A 20,009-nucleotide genomic window follows, 5' to 3' on the forward strand; every position below is an offset into this window, starting at 1 on the left:
ATTCAAATAAGGTAAGAAGGCCATTTTTTCCTCTGTTCAAAATCAGAGTCTGATTAAATCTTTTCTTAAGGAATTAGCTTTCTTGATTGGCAATCCCGAAGGAAATTTCATTTATCTTCCCCAACCCAGCAATAAACAATTCAAGTCTTTCATACCGTGCCAACATGAGAAGTGGAGTCTATCACTTGTGCACCAGAAGCATCAATTTTCATACTCCGGAGTGATTTGGGGGCCCTAAAGCCTTCACTGGATTGCTCCTTAAGCAGTACTAAGCCCTTCTACAGCTACTCCAAATTCCCTTCCTGGCCTGTGGCCAAGAACTTTCGATATTAGGTCCTCTCCCTCTTTTTCAATTCTTCTGTTTTTCTTCTAAACAAGTTTGTGACACTGACAAGGTCACTGTTCCCCAAAAGCAATGACCGATTTTGTCGATCCCAGTTTCGTCATTTCTCAGGCTAGGATATCATCATTTACTTCAAATTATCTCTTGAAGAACGAATAAAATCAGATGCAAAATCCTACACCATTTCCCTTATCACTGAGGTATGAAAAAAAAAAAGTGTGGTTTCTTTAACTGATGGGATTTCTCTCCCTTTTCACTGTAGGGCATAGAAAGCATCAGGTTTTTTTTTCTCTCTCTTTTATTTCTTAAGATAATAAATTGGTTTTTACCCAAGAGATCCTTTATTTAAAATTCCAGAGGCAATGACCGAATTCTAAAGCTTATCCTTGGGCCGTGCTCACATATGGTTGTTTCCTCTCTTACGCTTCTGTTCGGAATGTAGCCTGACACAGTTGACATTGGTTCATATCCCAACCCCCTGGATATGTCTACTTTTGATCCCTCTGGCAAGACCCTTAACCTATCTGGTCCTCAGTTTCCTCACATGTAAAATGAAGGGATTGTACTAGATACCTTTGAGGTCCCTTCCAGACTGAGAGCTATAATCCTACTGTTTCAGAATTGTTTTCTTCATCTACCTTCTAACACACACACACACACACACACACACACACACACACACTTTTCTTAATCTTGCTTCCTGTCTCTTCTTGCACCCTCTCCTCCTTCAGGCCTTTCAATCAGACCTTTGCTCCTGGTTCAGGGCTGCTGGTGACCCTCACAGCTCATAAGGCTGCAAACACCCCTGATACTAATACAGTCTGGACCTCAGAAATGTCAGCTGACATCTATTTCTACACAATCACTGAGTTAATTTCAGAGATGAGGAATTTTTAACTGGGATCAGGGAATAGAAGCATACTTTAGACATTATCAGAAAGAGAGCCCAGGTCCCATGATTTTGTTTCTGAAGCATGAGACCACAACTACCAACAATAGCACTTTATAATTTGAGATCCACTTTAGAAATACGATGTCATTGGATCCTCACGGCTACCCTGGGAGGTGGGTGCAATTATTTTCTCCATCCTGCGGCAGATAGCATTTAAGGAACTTAAGTAGGGTCCCATAGCCAGACAACTCTCTACTGACCCCAAAGTCAAGAGTAGCCATATTCACAGCCAAATCCCACACACCTCCCCGGAAAATGTCCTTGTGAACACGCTGCCAATATATGCACAGCAATTATTACAAAGCTTAAAAGAAAAAGCAAGTGAAATGTATCATCAAACCTGTATGGCTGTTCTCCAGTATGTGTCCTTAAGTGACGTGTTAGATTTGCGGATCTTGGGAAAATCTTGCCACAATATCTGTTATGAAGAAAATTTTGTAAGAGAACATCATCACTGTCATCTTTTTTTTTGTTTTTACCCCATTTGACCTGCGTAACAAACCAGATGCCTAATCCTAACGTAATTAATTCTGCATGTCTTCAATATTTAAAAATTTAGAAGGAAAAAAAAGCTGCCTTGTGCTATAAACAATTCTACACAAGATAGCTCCATCACTGGGTGGGGTCGAATGTGGGCACAAGTAAACGATTAAGGAAAATTGGCTTTTGTTGGGATGACCCCAAAGCTCCATTTTTATTAACTCTGTGTCTCTCCTGTCCACAAGATTGAACTTGGATCGAAAAGGAGGGGGAGATGATGAGTAGTTTGTGATTTCAGTCTGATGTAAACTGATTCCAAACGTTTCAACTCATTTTCCAAGTCAGCCAAAGTGACAATGTGCTGTACATTGAACTGTATCAGATCAGACAAGACTCTAGGACCTCATCCATCAAGGTATGCTCCTATAAAAGCTTTCCTTGAAAGAAGGTGACATGTTTTCCAAAAGAACAGATAAATGGATATGCCTGCATCAGATAGCACAGCTCTCCTGGGGCAAGTCAAAAATGATGAAGTTAATTATAACAAAAGCAGGCTGCTGACTGCTAAGACCCTCTACTAGCTCAGGCCATATGATTCCTTCACCAACATGGCACACCCACTGGTTTTGCTTCTAATTGTCAAGACTACTCGTTTGTGGATGCCTGAGGACAGTAGGACTAAGGTTCAGAATGAAAATAATTAACTACAAGAGAAAATTCATCAATATCAAAGTGACAGGGAAATATAAGAAGTGGATAGGATGCAGAATATTTTCAGCCTCATTTATCAAAACTCTTGAGTGGACTGGTTTAAATTCCTCATGTAATACAGAACACAATTTTCATGTCTCGTTAAATAAAGAGAACTTTTAGACGCTACAGACCTAGCATGATCTCTATTAATAACCCAATCAAGAATCATTTCCAAAATAAACAAGAGGGAAAGCCCATCATAATTAACTTGGCAATTACCTGCAAGTATACCGTTCCTTGCCCTTCCGGAGCAGGTTCTCAGGTAGAGCGTTTGGAGGGGCTCTGAAGTTGAACATGGAGGGAACTGACTGGATGAGTTCATTGCCTTCTGGTTTCAGAGCACTGAAACTTTCTAACTTTTCGGCCATGTTTTCAATGGCAGACATCTGAGAATTTTAAAAATACAATACAATCAGTGGGTGCTCACCTTGACTACCAGAGTAAAGATACCAAGCATAGCAATGACCACGATGCCATGGTTCTGGAAGCACTTTCCTCAGGACAACCCCATGATGGAAGGAACACGTGTTATTACCCTCATTTTAAAGATGAGTGAATGTTCAGGGAGATACAACAGAATAATGGATAGAGTACTGGACTTGGGAGTCGGAAGCCCTGAGTTTGAATCCTACCTCAACTACCTACCAGCCATGTGACCCTGGGCAAGTCACGGCTTCAAATTTCTTCATCTGTAAAGTGAGGATACTAGTGGCAGCTGTTTCACAGGGTAATCATGGGAATCAAATGAAAGAACACAGATAAAGTGCCTTGTAAATCTTCAAGCACTGTAACAATTCCAGTGGTTAATATCATTACTTCACCTCTCAGAGTCAGTTTCATCTGTAAAATGGGTAGAATGCCAGCAGCAGATCTACAGGGTTATTGTTATTTACAGATGGTTTTCCATTTTGCCTCTGTATCCCTACTGAACGTAGGATCATAGGAAAGGTCCTCAGAGGCGCCCCATTTTATAGAAAAGAAACTGAGGTATGTATACAAATGGTAAGGTCTATAAAGCACTTTACACATGTAATCCCATTGGGTGGCTGCTACTTTTATCTCCATCTTACAGTTGAGGTAACTGAGGCAAATAGAGGTTAAGTGACTAGCCCAGGGTCACAGAATTAAGTATCAAAGCATCATTTGAATCCGTCTTCTTGATTCTAAGTCCAAGACACGATCTTTGAGCCAGCTAACTGCCTCCTTAAAGATCATACATTTCCTCCTTAAAACAAATCATAAATCTCTAGCCCAAGGAATGCCTGGGAGGGCTAGATCAACTCAGCTACTGTTACCGACAAGCCACCCTAGTAATAAAAGGATAAGGCAGGATAGAGCAACAAATCTTTAGGCAGAATCTAAGACACGAGTGATGTGCTGGTGAATGTTTAACAACCAGCTTTCCAGAAAATACAGTGCCAAGTACTAGGGATAGAAGTACAGAGAACAAAACAAGCCCTACTCACAATGAATTCCCATTCTAATAGGAGATACAAGATTTTGTACATATAAAGATATGCACCAAAATAAACATAAATCCTGTGTGTATACATATATATGAAGGAGGTAATTTGGGATGAAGGGCATGGGAATTATTACTCCATGTGAAATTACAAATTCCTCTGCATCATTTGAATTATTATTCTCTGCTAGATGTTTTGATCCAGGCTCTCCCAGAGAGCATCCTCCCCTCCAAACCAATGGAGATCTCTCCAAGAGCACCGAGAGTGACTGGCCCAGGGTCACACAGAACAAGTCAGAGGGGAGTCTCGAACACAGATCTTTCTGAAACGTTTCTTCTTTTGATGCCTTCCCACTAATGGTCTGCATGTCCATGTGCTCTCCCTCCCCCTTTAGAATCTAAGTTCCCTGAGGGCAGGTGCTTTTTGGCTTTCTATACTCATGGCTTGCTGACTGACTTTCTGACTCCTACCTAATACTCTACCCTGCTTCACTGCCAGTCTTTGGCACCATCCCTTGGGCACTGCATTAGACACCAGGGCCACCTCGGGCAGCATTCTTAAAGGCTAACATACTTGTTGGCTCCTCAACTGGGAGAGGGATTCTCCTCTCTTGTCTGTGCCTCCCAGAGTCATCCTGAGTATTGGTTTATGGTTGTTCTTTGTTTAAAAAAAGACTTGGGACTGAAATCTCACACTCCAGTGGGGAATGGGGGGGGGGGAGCAAACTTTCAGAGCGGAACACTTGAGTTACTCATTCCTGCATTTTCCACATCCGCATTCTCTGCGGTTCTTAAGGAAAATTCTTCAAGGACACAGCAGAGACCATCAGAGGGGTTAAAGGTGGGCAGCAAACAAAGGACAAGGGTAAAAAGGGGGGACCCAGGAAAAGGCACAAGGTGGGGTACAAAAGCAACTTCCAACAAAGTTAATGGGTGCTTCAGGGAGAGACAGGCACCAGTCCCTTGGAACCCAAGGGAGAAAGGAAAAACATATTTCATATTTAAGTAGAAAATAAAAGTAGAAGCATACACTCTACAGACACAAGGCAACGCAGGCTGCCATTTGTTTCTGAAACCAGACAGGGCTGAGTCAAATTCAATTCTCTCCTTACCAAGCAAATATCCTAGGCTTGATGGCCCAAATGACTATGCATGTTCTAGTTAGCTCTAGATGATGGTGGTGTTTCCCCTTCCCCCCTTTAGCCCCTGGCCTGGTCTGCCCTCCCATTTCATGCTCAGACTCTTAATGCAAGCTACAAATTGCAACGTACAGGGTACCACTGCCAATTTGCCAAATGTCTTTCATCAAACACTGTGCAAAAAAAAAATCTCAGAGGGAAGTCAAGATACATTTACTTGTCAGACAGCAAATGTGAAAGCATTGGGAGGCAGTCGGGGCTATAAGCTCAGGGGTTTGATTCATAATCACTCAGCTGCTAAAACATTCTCCACAGATGTGAGTGGACAGCACATTTGTCAATATGAAGGATTTTGACGGGTGCTGATCACAGGGTAGTGATGATGATGGCCCTCCGAGAGGGGCTGATTCTGGCTCGAAAGAGAGATGGCATTATCAGCCTCCAGTGCCCACCCTCAGCGTTTTTTACATGACCTTGGAGCTTGTTTATTCAAAATCCATGTGTAAAATAGTTGATGATGGGATTTTTACTGCACTGAATTTTTCTAATTGTCCCTTGTAAAAAGCCAGGGTGATATCTTACTCCTGGGGAATAAATTCGGGGAATGAAAATGACATCTGGCCTTCCAGCCGATTGGCAGGAATGAGAGAGAACATGGGTGACGATTCTGTGGTTTTTTACAGGGGTGTCCATTGCTGATGGCAACAATTTAGTATCTGACTAAATAATCAGTCCCTATCTTCAGGGACCTCAAGTTCTAATGGGGGAGGGAACACACTAATATTGGGGCACATACAAGATAAACATAGAGTAGATGGGATTCCCCTGAATTTCATCATCTCATGGTGCTAAATCATTTTAGGACCAACTCCCCACCCCACCCCCAAAGACAAAGATCCCAATCGCCATGCATCTCTGGGAAATACTGTTCATTTTACACTTAAAATGGCCTGACTGAGGGTCTTGACTGTCCTTAGTTCACTTTCCTGGTCCCACAAAGGAGAAGCAAGCACTCCAAGTTATTATAGGCAGTCAGCTGTTTCAGAAAAGGCATCTTGCTTTAAAGGGTAGCTATTTAAGAATGGTAATGTATATGTTCCAAATCTTTTCTGTTCTAAAAATCCTCTGGCTACAAGAAGAAATCGTATGAGGCTGATTGCTGAAGAAATGGCATTCTTAAAGATAAGAGGGGAAAGGAAAGGAGGAATACTATCCCTTCTTTCCTCTTCCCCTATCCCCCTTTCTCTTCTCTTCCTGAGGGTGCTATGTAAAGATGAAAAGGAGATGAAGGGATGGTATGAGAAAGATGGAGGGGGCTGTGGAAAGAGTGAAGTACGGTTGTACACACACACACACACACACACACACACACACACACACACACTTTGGTCCAATTGATATTCCCTCTGCTCGGGACTGATGAAGATGCATAAAAGCTATCGCTGAATCCTGCCTTTTATCTTCCTTCAGACTGGCCATGGTAGTGCTATGCCTTGCTTGCCAAGAGAGCTGGCATTCCCCCATGGAAGCAGAGAGCAGGGATGCCAAGGTTTGCTGAGGGGGCAGAGGGGACATGCCCAGTGCACACAACCAAAGTGTCATAGACCAAGGTGAACCTCATCTGGTGTGTAACCCTAGATGCTGGGATCTCTCCTGGCATCCAGACCCTCCCAATATGGAATCTAAGACAAAGCTCTTTGTTCCCAGGGGAAAATGTAATGATCTAGACAGGTACTAGAGAGTTTGGTGACATGCATTTTACCAAAGAGCCTTTTGTAATTTAAAAGAGCACACAATGAGATCTGGTGTCTTTGGGGAGTAGTATTTAACAGACAGTGGTCTGGATATTTTCCTGTAACTTATATAACAATATGATGAGGAAAAAGAGAAGGAAAAGAAGAGGGAAAGAAGAAGCAGGAAGAAGGGGAAGAGAAGGGAAAAAGGGGAGGACGAAAAAGAAGAGAAAGGAAAAGGGGAAAGGAAAGAAAGATGGAGGTGAAGAAGAAGACAACATGAAAATGGAGACAGAAAAGGAGAAGGAAAACTGGGACACAAGTCACAATATATATTCAGAAAAGGCACTGCTTTGTGGTCCATTAATGTCTTCTAATCTCTGATAAGTAAATGACTTTACATGGAACAATTTTTTATTTACACATATATAATAGTTGTTGATGCTATCAGCAACTAGACCCTGGAAAAGGAAGTCATTTCACTCCCCTTCCTGGTCCCTGAGAGGCTATTAACCTTATATTGACGCAAACTCAAATGTAGTCGTAATTCCCCAGCTCCTGCCCCCAAAGGCAGACATTACACTGGTCTGATAAAAACAAGCACTTTTATAAACATTTCAGCAGGCAAGATATCAACAGGGCCCTGAACATTTATCTTAAAATTTATTATACAGCAGCTGAAAATTGGTGACATAAATAGAGGACTTTCCCTTTAAAATGATGAAAGTGATCATCTGATTACATGAGTTGACAGTCCTTTGGTGCCATGAATTACATGACCTTGGGTTTCACAAATTGGACTACTTCGGGCGTTATCTTAAAACAACCAATTCTCAGAAATAACCTATGGGAAAAGTTTGTCCATCTTACTTTTCTATTTTTATTTGCTCCGTTATCTTGACAAATCTCAAAATCATTGCCATGAAATTGAAGTATTTATTTAAAAGACAGGAAAAAATGGTGACCAGTTTCAGTGACATTACTTTCAACAACCATAATTATAAAATCATGTAGGTTTTTTTGAGCATGAAAATATGATGATAAATTATCCAGTATGTCTAATAATCAAGCTTAATAACATATATATCAAGTGATTATGAAGTTAGTGGAGCCAAATGATCAGAGATCATTTCCAAATGAGTTGTGGCAAGCAGCATAATAGCGACAATCAAAACCAAAATCATAGCTAGCTATTTAAATCATAGATGCAGCTGCTATTGGCCAGCCCGGTGGAGCACCCGAGAAATATTCTGCCCAGAAGTATCTCCCCACTTTCTCTCACATTGTTCAAATGTCACTATTCTGTATGTGTGTGTTAACACCTCAAGCTACAGCAGCTAACACCTTAGAGAAAAAAAAAAGTAGGGAGAGGTATACAAGGAGGACCCTTGAGGTGGGCAGTTCGCATCCACAAGCAGAGGAGACCAAAGGCAGAATTCACCTCCTTCACTTTGTTTTTTTTTTAATCAGGAAGTTCCACCTATTTAGTTTTTGAATTACAGGTATCAGGAATAGTCTTTCTTGAAATGATGCTCACTGTTTCCCTCCTGGTGTTTTAGTAAGATGACTGATCTCTGTCATGGAGGTCTTTTGCTTTCTCCTGAATTAAAACTGGATTTTGAAGGGAGAGGGTGGAGAGAATGGGGAACACGGGGCAGTGTGGAATATTTGCACAACACTTAACTTCTCATGTTTTCCTTTCCTCATGATATATTTGGAAGGGAAATGACAATGAATACAATTCCAGTCCTAGCAAAATACACCTCTACCATGAGTTCATTTAGTGATGGTAGGATGGTCATCTCTGGCAATGGTTACTTATTAGCTAACTGATGCAGCAGAGTACACAAAACACCATGTAGCTATCACAGGGGTATTTAAAATGGAATCTTTGCTTTATTTTCAAAAAGCGAGAAGCCCATTTCACTCTACTATGACTTTGACCATGAATGCTAATATCAGTTTGTGAACCTAGTCCCTTCATCTGGACCAGTAAAAGCATCCTGTAGCCTCTAATCCTGCAGAACATAGAACTCAGTTTGGTCAAGAATCTAGAACCTTGACTGCCTGACTCCCAGGAAGACTTCCCGATTAACAGGGGGCCTTCTGTGCTTGCAGAACTGATCTTTGAACCCCCAGATGGGACTCATTCCATTTATCCCCAGCAGTTCCTCCTGCTCCCCTGCCCACAGCCGTTAATGCTCTCTTCTTGACTTTACAGCAAATAATGTGTATTTATTCATCTGTGCCCATGCTGAATCCCTGTGTCCTTGGGCCCAGTAGAACATAAGCTCTCAGAAGACAGGCACTATTTTCTTCGTACCAGTACCTAGCATAGTACTTGTATACATCATGTTTAATAACATTATGGTGAATGGAATAACGTGGAATGAATAAAATGACCTTGGAGAACCAGAAGATGTTCCACCTCAGCCTGAAATTACAAATGATACCTCACAAGTGATTAATTATCTTAACAATTAATTATTAATCATTAACTAATAAAAGCAGGGGATGTAGCTTGGGGAGCCTAAGTTGTTATGTTTTTTAATAGCTCACAGCAGCTACATCACCCCACAGAGAAGTACATATGGTGCTTGTCAGCGCACTATGATTTAAAGTGTAGGTTACTTACTTTGTTCTTAATTTATGGTACAGTGGTGCATTGTTTTAATCAAAAATATAAGTAGGAAACTTACCCAAGTTCTCTGATCAGGCAGTTGGAACTGGGAGCAAAATTGAAACAAAAACAAAAAATTACTTTTCTGTTGGAACCTTCATTTCCATTGATCTGAGCAATTAACACGTAACTTCATTGTTCATCATGGAATTGTACCCTAACGATAACTGGGGCAGCCATCAGAGAATGGAAACGTTGCCACCATAGCCTTCCTTAGGCACCTTGAGGCCTCTAAAGGCCATTTTAGGGATGTGAGTGAAAATTAGTGCCCCCCTCCTGCTCAGAAACGTGAACAGCAGGGGCAGCCTGGTAGCACAGTGAGTAAGATCACCAGCTCCAGTGTCAGGATGACCTGGGGATCAAATACGGGCTCAGACACTCAGCACCCACCCAGAAACACCTGGCTGTGTAACTTTGAGCAAGTTACTTAACCCTGATTGCTTTAAAAAAATGTGAACAGCAAAGGGAACCATTCCTAATTTGGGGTGGGGCTGTTCGTTCTCGTTAGCACTGGTTAACTCCAAAGTCATCCCCCACTCAAGGCTCAATTGACTGGCCTGGCATCGGGGCAAGGATGGTTTCATTTTTGCTGTTGATCCCCAGAGCCTAACAGGGGCATACTAAAGGTGCCTAATAGATAGTAATCAATCCAGGAGCCTTTATTAGCACTCACCAGGTGACAGGTATGTTATTAAAGTCCAGGGATATAAAAAAAGCCAAAGCATTCTTTGCTCTCAGGGACATTATATTGTAACAAAGGGAAAAACACGCAAATAAATAGGTCCATATAAACACAGAGTAGAGGAAAAGTAACCTTAAAGATGAAAGAACTAACTGCTGGGGGAGGAGGGGAGGATGTGGAGATGAAAAAGACAGGCTGAATGGGCCAAGATATAGAACTTTGCAAAGCACTAGAGAATTCATTTAAATTCCCAAAGGAATTTTGTGGGATTCCATTAGGAGAAAATTACATATAGGAATGACATATTTCATAAAATTATTTTTTTCTGCACCTGCCCAAACTAAAAATACTAAGGTTAAGATTAAAGGACAGAGCATCATATGGGGCAGCAAAAGATGAAGTGATTTGCCAAGGACCATATAAGTGCTAGGCCAGCTAGGTGGTGCAGTGGATAGAATTCCAGGCCTGGAATGAGGAAGACCAGAGTTCAAATCCAGCCTCAAATACTTATTAGCTGTGTGACCCTGAGCAAGTCACTTCACCTGTTTGCCTCAGTTTCCTCATCTGTAAAATGAGCTGGAGAAGGAAATGGCAAACCACTACAGTGTCTTTACCAAGAAAACCCCAAATGGGGTCACAAAGAGTCAGACACCACTAACAACAACATATAATTCCTTGCAGTGGAAAATACAGAGTCTCTCAAAATGCCAGGTAGAACAAATCTCAGATTACAAATTTTTTTCCGAAGGGAAAAGAGAAATGAAAGATTTAGCTTAGCTAAGCAAAGCTTAGACTGGTAGCCTTTGGAGGGAACCCGAGTCACTAAAAGCCCTAGGAGCTGCATTCCTTTCCAGCTTGGGAAGAAAAGAGTTAAGCCAAGATCAGGACTGGACACTAGGCTTTTTCAGTTACAAATGAACAGAGAGAAAAATCCCAGAAGGAGGAAGGTGGCAGAGCTTCCCCTAGACCTGAAGCAGCAGCAGGACATTGGCAGAAGAATCGATAGCTGAATTTCCCCCCCTAAAACCAAAGCCTCCTGGACTCTTGGAGGGAAAAGCTAAGGAAGCAAGTGGCCAGGTATATAAAATCCTGGGTGGGGAGGTGGGGGCTGGAAGTGGCAGGGCAGGGAGGGATGGGGAGGGGTGGGGAGGGTTGTCAGTTTGTTTTTAAATCACAGGTGCTCACTCAGGTGACTGGACTAAGTATCCCTTGCTTTGCCTGACTTCAGCTGGAAGCAATTGTCTTCCATTTCCAAGCAGAGTTACTTCTATTCTGTTAAAGACTGCACCAGAATGAGATAGTCAGATTTCTCACACAGTTGCCCCTGCCCTTTGCATTTCCTTGTGTCCCTTTGTTCATGACATGAGGGCCCAGGCAGCTCTGGGAGAGGATGACCTTTCCCAGTCTGGGGGCAGGATCCCAAACACCCATGCCATTTTTAGAAAGTTGTACCTCTCTAACTAGAAGCATAATCATAAGACATTTATGGTTTATAACTACCCTTCTCAGAGGAGAATTATGGTGAACTTGGGGCCTTTTAAATCTGCTTCATCAGGCCACGAGTTAGAGATGCCTAGAGTTGCAAGTCTGAATCATAAATAATCATCCAGAAAAAATAAAGTTAAATATTACCCCTCCTTCAGCATGCACAGTGATGATAGCCAGAGATCGTGAAGCACCCGGCTGAGGGAGATGTGAGCAAAGGACAGCAACCGAGGTGGCGGGATCTTTTTTATTCTTATTTTTATTAATGTCAGGCTTGATGAAAGCAAGACCCAGGAAAACAAAGCACCTGAATGAATATACTCCAAGTTCAGAAAATAAGCAGTGAGAAGGAGTAACTAAGTGTCTGTCTTTTAGAAAGGGAACAAACAGGAAGATGACTCCTATTATAAGTCTAAACAGGAGATGTCCTAGGTGACAAAATCGTGGAGCCACCTGACCCCAAAGAAATCAACACAGTGACAAATGACACCCACACATCTGAACATCTCACATTATCCTCCATTTCTTCTACACAAGATCTCCTCCTTTCTTTCATAGCCCCAACCTAACACACCAATGAGCAAACTGCCCAGAGTGCCAGACTATCCCCAATGCACTTCCTTTATACTCCAGCCCTTAGTAAGGTGCCTGACACACAGTAGGCCCTCAGTAAAGGCCTGTTAATCTGTTACTGTCCATCACTCCCTTGCAATAAGCCTGCAGGCTTGCAGATCAAAAGAAGTAACCTAAATGACCCTTTAATGGCCTTAATTCTAAGCAAACACTTGGTAAGAATAAAATTATCAGTTCAGATTCTAGTAATTACAACATCCCACATTTGTCTGATATCACATCCATGTATCCAATCATGCACATGTCCTATACTTGTCTGCAAATAGCATCTTCTAAATTCCAAAGCCTGTATCTTTTCCTGATAACAATCATTCCCTCTGACTATCTAGGGCAACTTCTTTGCCATCCAAAGACCCTTTTAGAGGGGCCTCAATGTCAAAACTATTCTCATAATATTATTAATGCATTCTTCACCCATTAAAATACTCCATTTTCTAACTACCTGTGTAAAGCCATATTTTCTCATATACTTCATCCAAAACAACAGATTGCCACAGAATGAATGCAGAAGCAGATTTGAGAATCTAGTCACCGATGAAGCCAACCATTAAAAAAATCTGCAAACATGTTAAACAATGCCACTCTCTCATTAATGTTTAAATGGTTTTTTTTTCATTTAAAATGTTCACATGTAATACGTTTATTGTGGTGATTTTAAGTGAACTAATAGGTCAAAATTTATCAGTTTTAATTTTTAATGTGGTAAATGTTGATGGCTATAACCCGCAAAAAAAATTCTTTGGAATTTGTAATTTGGGGGAGTATAAAAGCAGTTTAGTGGCACAGTGAACAGAGGATTGCATCTGGAGCAAAAGAACCTGGGTTCAAATATACCCTTGTGACCCTGGCCAAGGCACTTAACCTCTGTCTGCCTAGGCCTGCTCCTCTGTTAAACGGGAATGATAATAATATCTACTCACAGGAGGGTTGGGAGGATCAAATGAGATATTCTTACAGTGTCTACACTTCAGCATGCCGCCACGTTGTTGTGAATCTCCCATGTCAATATTATACATATTATATATAATATGTATTATATTATAATATTATAATTATAATATTATATATATGACACTTATAATATAATATGACATGACAATTATAATATAATATTATATATATGACACGTCAATTGGTTAGAAAGAAGTCACAAAATGCTTGCATTGAAAAGAACATCAGAGATCAGGGAATCCAGCTCTCCCGTTTTATAGACTAAGGAATGGAGGCCTTTAGGCATTGAGTGAATTTGTTCCAGTGACACACCCAGGAAGGTGGAGGTACACCCCTAGCTGAGACCAGAACCTGGTGCTCTAACTTCTCAGTCCATGCTGCCTCTGCTTATCATGGTGTTTTTCACAAGTCACACAATCTGTTTTATAGGTTCCATGGCAACCAACCATGACCAATATACATCATTAAAAATCTGCTTATGATATTTCTAGAACCAACAAGTACATAAATTTCAGTAAAGAAATAACAAACCCACTATTTGGCGATCTATTTTGGGAAGCTATGAATACCTGTAATTTAAATCACCTGATAAGATGTTACCAGTAAATGGTGAATATCTGTTATTCTGAGAGAAGAGCACTTTCCCTGAAACTATTTTTTTCCAGAAAGTAAATCTTTAATGAAGCACACGCCTCCTGGTTAAAATTATTACTAAAATGGGAAAGAAACAGTCATGTAACATGTATGTGTCTGTTGTTCAAAGGGCTGCTATCAGATGGAGATATTTATAAATCAGTGCAGAATCCTCATGGGGTGAACATGGCTGAGCACCTCCTTTGTCTACAACCAGCTAGTACCTCAGCCCTTATGAGGGTTAAGTAGGATTCAGGAAGTAGGGCCACGGTCTGGAAAAAATGACAAGGCAAGACCAAACAAGATAGCAAAGTCACTTCTTGGGTATGTGGCGATTTATGTTTAGGTCTATCTACATAACCTCCTGATAGCATTTAATACCATCTGTTAAAAGTGATAGAGGAGTGGTAACTTTGAGTTAGATACACCACTTTTAAATTTTAACCAACTAAATTATTATTACAAATTATTATAAATTATTGGTATAATATTATTATAAATATACAAATTATTATAAATTATTAGTTGACTAACAGAATTACTCCATTTCCTAGAAAGGCCCTAGAGATTCTGCTTACCATCTGAGAAGAAATATCTTCAACTTATAAGAAACAAAAAACCCCCAAAATACAGATTTTCACTGTTTTTCCTATCTCCCTAGTCATTAAATGGAAAAATAATTAGCATCCTTCAAAACACAGCCACCTCCTAGGCAAGACCTTCCTCCTCATTCCCACCCCCAAATCATTAGTGATTCCCTTTTGGAAATAACACAAAACCACTTTGTATCATGTACAAACACACTAGCATTTACACTGTCTCCCTTCAATAGACTGTAAGCTCCTGGATGCAGAAATTGTTTCTTTTTTTTTTAATAACTCCTAAAGTGCCCTAGCAGATAACAAGAACTTGGGAAATACTTAATGAATCGAAATAAAAGCCTGGGGAAAACACTTGCTGAAATGAGTAAGGAACTAGAGATAAATTAAGGAGACAATGATGAGGCCCTGTCTTGCTGGGCAGTGAGGAAGCAGATTCATGGTCTTACTCTGAATCAGTAAATACTCCTGCTGTTTACCTGCAGTTGGAGGCTTAAGCAATGAAGATGTCCTGCTCAAAGAGGGATGAATCACCAAGTAAATGCCTTTATCATCTATGTCACAGATTCTTAACTCTGCGTGTGTGTGTGTGTGTGTGTGTGTGTGTGTGTGTGTGACACGGACCTCTTGGGAAATCTGATGAAACCTATGGATCTCTTCTCAAAATTATGTTTTAAAATGCTTAAAATACTTCAGATTGCAAAGGAAGCCAATTACATTGAAATAAAAATAATTTTTCTTCCCATCAAAGCTCACTGGGCTGCCTGAAATTTCCCAGTTTAGAAGCTTTGCTCTATGGAAACAGTGTGCTAGGTGAATGATTTCCTGTTTTCTCCAGCAGCAAAAGAAAAAATAAAAACACCATCAGTCAGTAGCCTAGGACAAGCCATGAGGAGATGCTGATCACTAAAGCTTAGACTATAGCCCTAAAACCCTAACCCCAGCCCACCCTTTTGTATATGGAACTATGTTCAATCCAAATAAGACAGTGATTCTATAGGCTGCCAAAAATAGACTACACAGTAACATCAAGGCCTTGTTTTTTACATGAATATTCACTTGTTTTTCTTCATTAAAGAGATTGGGTTTGAATTCTCAAATTTCCTGTGTTCTTCCGCATGAGCGTCATAGGAAATCCTCATGTTCTCGAGAGTTCTTTCATTTCATTGCATCTGCTTTTCAAGATCAACAAGTTAGTTTACAAGCTCTACATCTCAGGTCCAAAAATACTTACTTGAGGATGAAATAAGAATCCTGGAGAAGGTCTCAAGTATTTCTCCTTTAAAGCTTCAAGTGGGTCAGTGAGCTTTCTTTTCTCTACCCTGAAAGGTTAAAATTACATTTGCTGGTGATGAATCAGTCTCATATATCGATCACTACATAAGCACCTGACATTTAAAACAGCTTACAATAAAACAAGTGAGAGGTTTCTGGGAAATACACTAATAAAAACATAAGGAGATCTGCTGGGCTCTCCATGTGCGCACCTGGCTCTCATTAAGAAAACAAGTTGGTACAGATTCAAAGGGAGAAGACCCCACTAATAATGGAAAAATCTTACCCACACCATAAGGCATGTCCCCATCCTCATGTCCATCACACACTCACCAAGCTAGCCACTGCCTGCTTTCTGGACACTCTGATTCCTACTCTTCTGCACTGACCTGGCATTTCCACTAACCAAAGAAGCCAGAGGGAGGAGATGATAAGAAGCCGCTGAAGTCCAGCTGGTGAAGGATACCTGAAAACTAGCCCACCCCATCTTCAGCTCCATTCATTAAACCTATCTGCTATTTTTCAATACCTTCTTAAATGAGAAAGCTACATGTCGCAATGGACTGAATTAAACTGATCCCTCCCCCTCTTTTCCTTTCCATTTCAAAACTCTCATACAAGGACATTCAAAAACAATTTTAAAATTTGCTCCAGACTAGAAAGTAATTTCTTTGAGTAGAGGAAATCTGGGGAGGGGAAAAATAATGCTATGTAACCCCAGCACACAGCAAAGGTCACTGAACCTAAAAGAGGCTTAATAAATGTTTGGAGAATTTGATTACTCGACAAGGATGTCAGATCAACACCCACGACGTGGGCTGGGGCTGGGTGGGATATGTGGGGGCTAGATAATCGGCTGGAGAAGAAGCAACGGTATGTGCGTGGTTGAAGAGGGAAGGTGGGCTGTTGAGTTGGAGGTGAAAGGCAATAATGGAACTGAGGAAAAAGATACAGGGGAGCAGAAGGTTCCTGATGAGCAGCTGAAGACTAAAAACATCTCCTTCCAAGCCTCCCTCTTGACAGACAATCTAAAAATAATGCTGACAAAAAAAAACAAAGACCGCAATTTGTAGGGAAAACAATCTATGCCAAATCCCCAACAATCTTTCCTCTAAGGACAGGTCTTTCAAAAGATTTAAGTGAGCACAATCGAAAAGAACTAAAAACTTGTCAAAATTTCTCCATTTCTGGTTGTTTTCTGATTCTCTTTGAAGAGTTTTAAAATGGCTAATAAATATAATATATATATATAATAAATAATAAGACAGCTAATTCTACCCTGGGAATTCTTCCTTAAAATTCAATAAATAATACTAATGCTTTGTTGGTTAGAATCAAACAACATAACATACAGAAAAACATTTCAGTTGATCAAAGCTGAATGTGTGTGTGTGTATATGTGTCTGTGTGTATGTATACATACATTTATATATATAATTTCTAATATTATTGGGTGGGGATTTGAACCTTATATAGAAAAGGGCTCATGTCTCCTCTGCTAGGATTTGTGTTTCTGATGTGAAGAACATAAAACATTCTCTTGATAAACAAGAATCAACTCACATACATAAATGCTCTGTCTTAAGAGAGCCTAGAAAAACATTCTTTGCAAATTCCACTAATTCTTTGGAGCAAAAAAATTCATGCAAAATAAGAGAAATGTGGGGCTTAAGACATAGTCTACGCTGAATAGACAAACTGTAGGCACTATCAGGCTTTTAAAAAAATTCCTACACGTAAGGTTTGATTTATTAGTCAGAATCTTTTTATTAAAAATGAAAAGTTTGGAGATGCAGATGAAGAATTTAGATAATGGATGTTTGTCTCCATCATTTTAATCATAATAAGTGGACCTGGTATTTTTTTTAAATTGGCCATCCATATTATATACAAAAAGTTTTTATGGCTAATATTTCATTTCTGCAGTGCTCCTAGAAGATTTATTTAGAAACAGAGTATGACTAACACTCGTTAATGATGTGAGAGCCAGCTAATAAAGTTCAGATTGGCACTGACATCCACATCACCTTATTTCAAATAACTTGACCCATTGAAGCATTCCCACATATCTGGGTTAATCCTTCAAGGTCCACAACCTTCAGCCACTTGACAAGGTATTTTAAACAGAGTTTTTCTATAAATTCCACTCAGTAAAGTGAGTGCTCAAAAAACTAGATTTACTGTCAAAGGAAAAAAAAACATGGAAGGTATTTCAAATTCTGAACATTCATGCCTTGCCACATCTCAGTGATGGATTATATCAACTTATGGTATTTTGGTGGCACCATATGTTGGGTACAGAGAGAGACAGAGAGACAGAGACACACTTCTTGGGAGGCAGCAAACTTTTTTTCTAGAACATGACTGAGGTTTAAACAGGTTAAGGGTGCATTCTGACTGGCCCATTACCTGTAAATGGGGTCCATAAAGAAAGGAGTTGGTCTAGCATGCTGCAAAGAGGCATCAGAAGCCTTCCTTTGGTCAATGCTGCCTCCTTTCTTTTCACCAAAAACATGGTTTTTCCGAGGCTCAGTTGACTTTGTCCCACTGGCTCGGCTTCGGCTACCCATGCTCAGGTCCAGAGGCTGATCCTGGCTTGTGAGAGGCGTGGCTGCTGGTTTGGAGGTGGCTGGAGTAACAGATTTCTCCTCCTTCCTTTTAGTGGTGAGGTCAAAGGGAGACTCAGGGCTACCTTTCTGGACTTTCTTCCCATCGCCTGGTGATTGGGGCTCCATTTTCAAAGGTAACGGTCTCAAGTCTCTATCAGGAAATGGGTACATTGACTGAGAGAATGCTGGAAAAAATGGGAGGGGAAACATGGAAGGGTAAGGTAAAGCGCCAACTTTTTTGTCTTGTAGCCCCACCAGTCCTGTGGAACCAAAGTATTTTTCAGCAATAGACGCAATAGCTTTTATAGAATCATTCACCGCTCCCGACACCGCAGTTTGTTCCTCTAAAGATGGTGAGAAAATGGAATGATTGCTGTATTCTTTCTTATTATTTATTGCAGGCAAAATCTGCAGAGGGCTTACTTTGTCTTTGAACATTTTACCATTTTCTTTAAATTTCTCTTTATCACTTTCAAGGTCACTTTCGAGATCAGAGCCAGAGGTGGTTTCCAGGTCACTGCCACTTGGGGTACTGACATCATCAAGATCACTACTCTCTGACTGGTCACTGATTTTTTCCAGGGGCCTCTCTTCAGAGGACCTCTCAGGCTGCAGTTCCACTGGCTTATTTTCCCCTACAGGGGGGTGTTTATTTAGTGCCTTCAAAATATCCTGGGTAGCTGGCAGTATCTGAGGATGTGTCATGAGGGGACTTTGACTTTTGTTTCGTTCAGTACTTGGCAGTCCTTTAACAGGAGAGCTAGCAGGTACCAAGGGTGGCCTGTGGTACAAGCCAGAAGGAAACAAACCGGGAAAGCTAAAAGAAAATCCAGGAGCTGTTGGAAAGGTAAGACCAGCAGAATGCCTATTGGTACCAAAATAGTCAGCAAGGCCCGGATTGCCATGGTTCATATTAACCATGGATGTTTTATCCATAGCTGGGGTCCCAGGAAGTGAAATGCCTTGGCCAAAAAATCCACCTGCTGCAAAATGGTTCTTGCCCTCACAAAACCTCCTGTGCTTATTTAAGGAAGACGTAGTGCTGAACATTTGTCCACAGTCTTTGCACTTGATTTGGGTTCTGCAATCAGCATGCATGCGCTTATGACGACAAAGATTTGAAAACTGGGTATAGGACTTATGGCAGACCTCACCTGTGTACAAACAACAAAAAACAGTCTCAGGCGGGATGGCAGGCAAGTGGTTGGAGTTTAGTAAATCATCACGATTCCTTTCACCCTCCCCCCAAAATGTCCATCAGGAAGCCAGAAAGGGATATCTCTCAGTGGGACTGAAACAGAAAAGGCACCAAACCAGAGAAACCTCATCTCCAAAGGGACCAAAGCAAGGCATCCAACCTGACAAATGTCCTAAGACAGCACATACCAAAAAAAAAATTAATTGAAATTAAAAAAATAGAGACACATAGAGAAAATATGCCTTGGCTGATTTTCATGGGTTGTGTATTTTCAAACAGCTTTAGATTTCCTGGGGAAAGTTTAAAATGTGTCATGCAATGATTCACCAATGTGACCCCAGTAAGATAATAACAAGGAAACTGTCCAAAACAGAAGAGATATGCAACATAAGACATAGCCAT

General features: G+C 40.7%; 1 protein-coding gene across 8 annotated transcripts in view; it reads right to left on the reverse strand.

Moving 5' to 3' along the window:
• Nucleotides 1-20,009, reverse strand: part of MECOM (MDS1 and EVI1 complex locus) — a 360,114-nt gene that overhangs the window by 15,463 nt on the left and 324,642 nt on the right. For 6 of the 8 annotated variants that reach the window (XM_069083543.1, XM_069083547.1, XM_069083542.1 and 3 more), the window contains exons 7-11: nt 18,210-19,563; nt 15,760-15,847; nt 9,562-9,588; nt 2,748-2,914; nt 1,636-1,713 (exon numbers count right to left, since the gene is read on the reverse strand). In XM_069083543.1, coding sequence (XP_068939644.1) covers nt 1,636-1,713; nt 2,748-2,914; nt 9,562-9,588; nt 15,760-15,847; nt 18,210-19,563 — 1,714 coding nt within the window. The remainder of the gene's footprint in view (nt 1-1,635; nt 1,714-2,747; nt 2,915-9,561; nt 9,589-15,759; nt 15,848-18,209; nt 19,564-20,009) is intronic. The other 2 variants (XM_069083545.1, XM_069083544.1) reach the window with 1 other exon arrangement.

Source organism: Petaurus breviceps, unplaced genomic scaffold (assembly GCF_028583685.1).
Source record: "Petaurus breviceps papuanus isolate PSGF00001 unplaced genomic scaffold, PetGlider_PUasm1.0 173, whole genome shotgun sequence".
Lineage (NCBI taxonomy): Eukaryota > Metazoa > Chordata > Mammalia > Diprotodontia > Petauridae > Petaurus > Petaurus breviceps.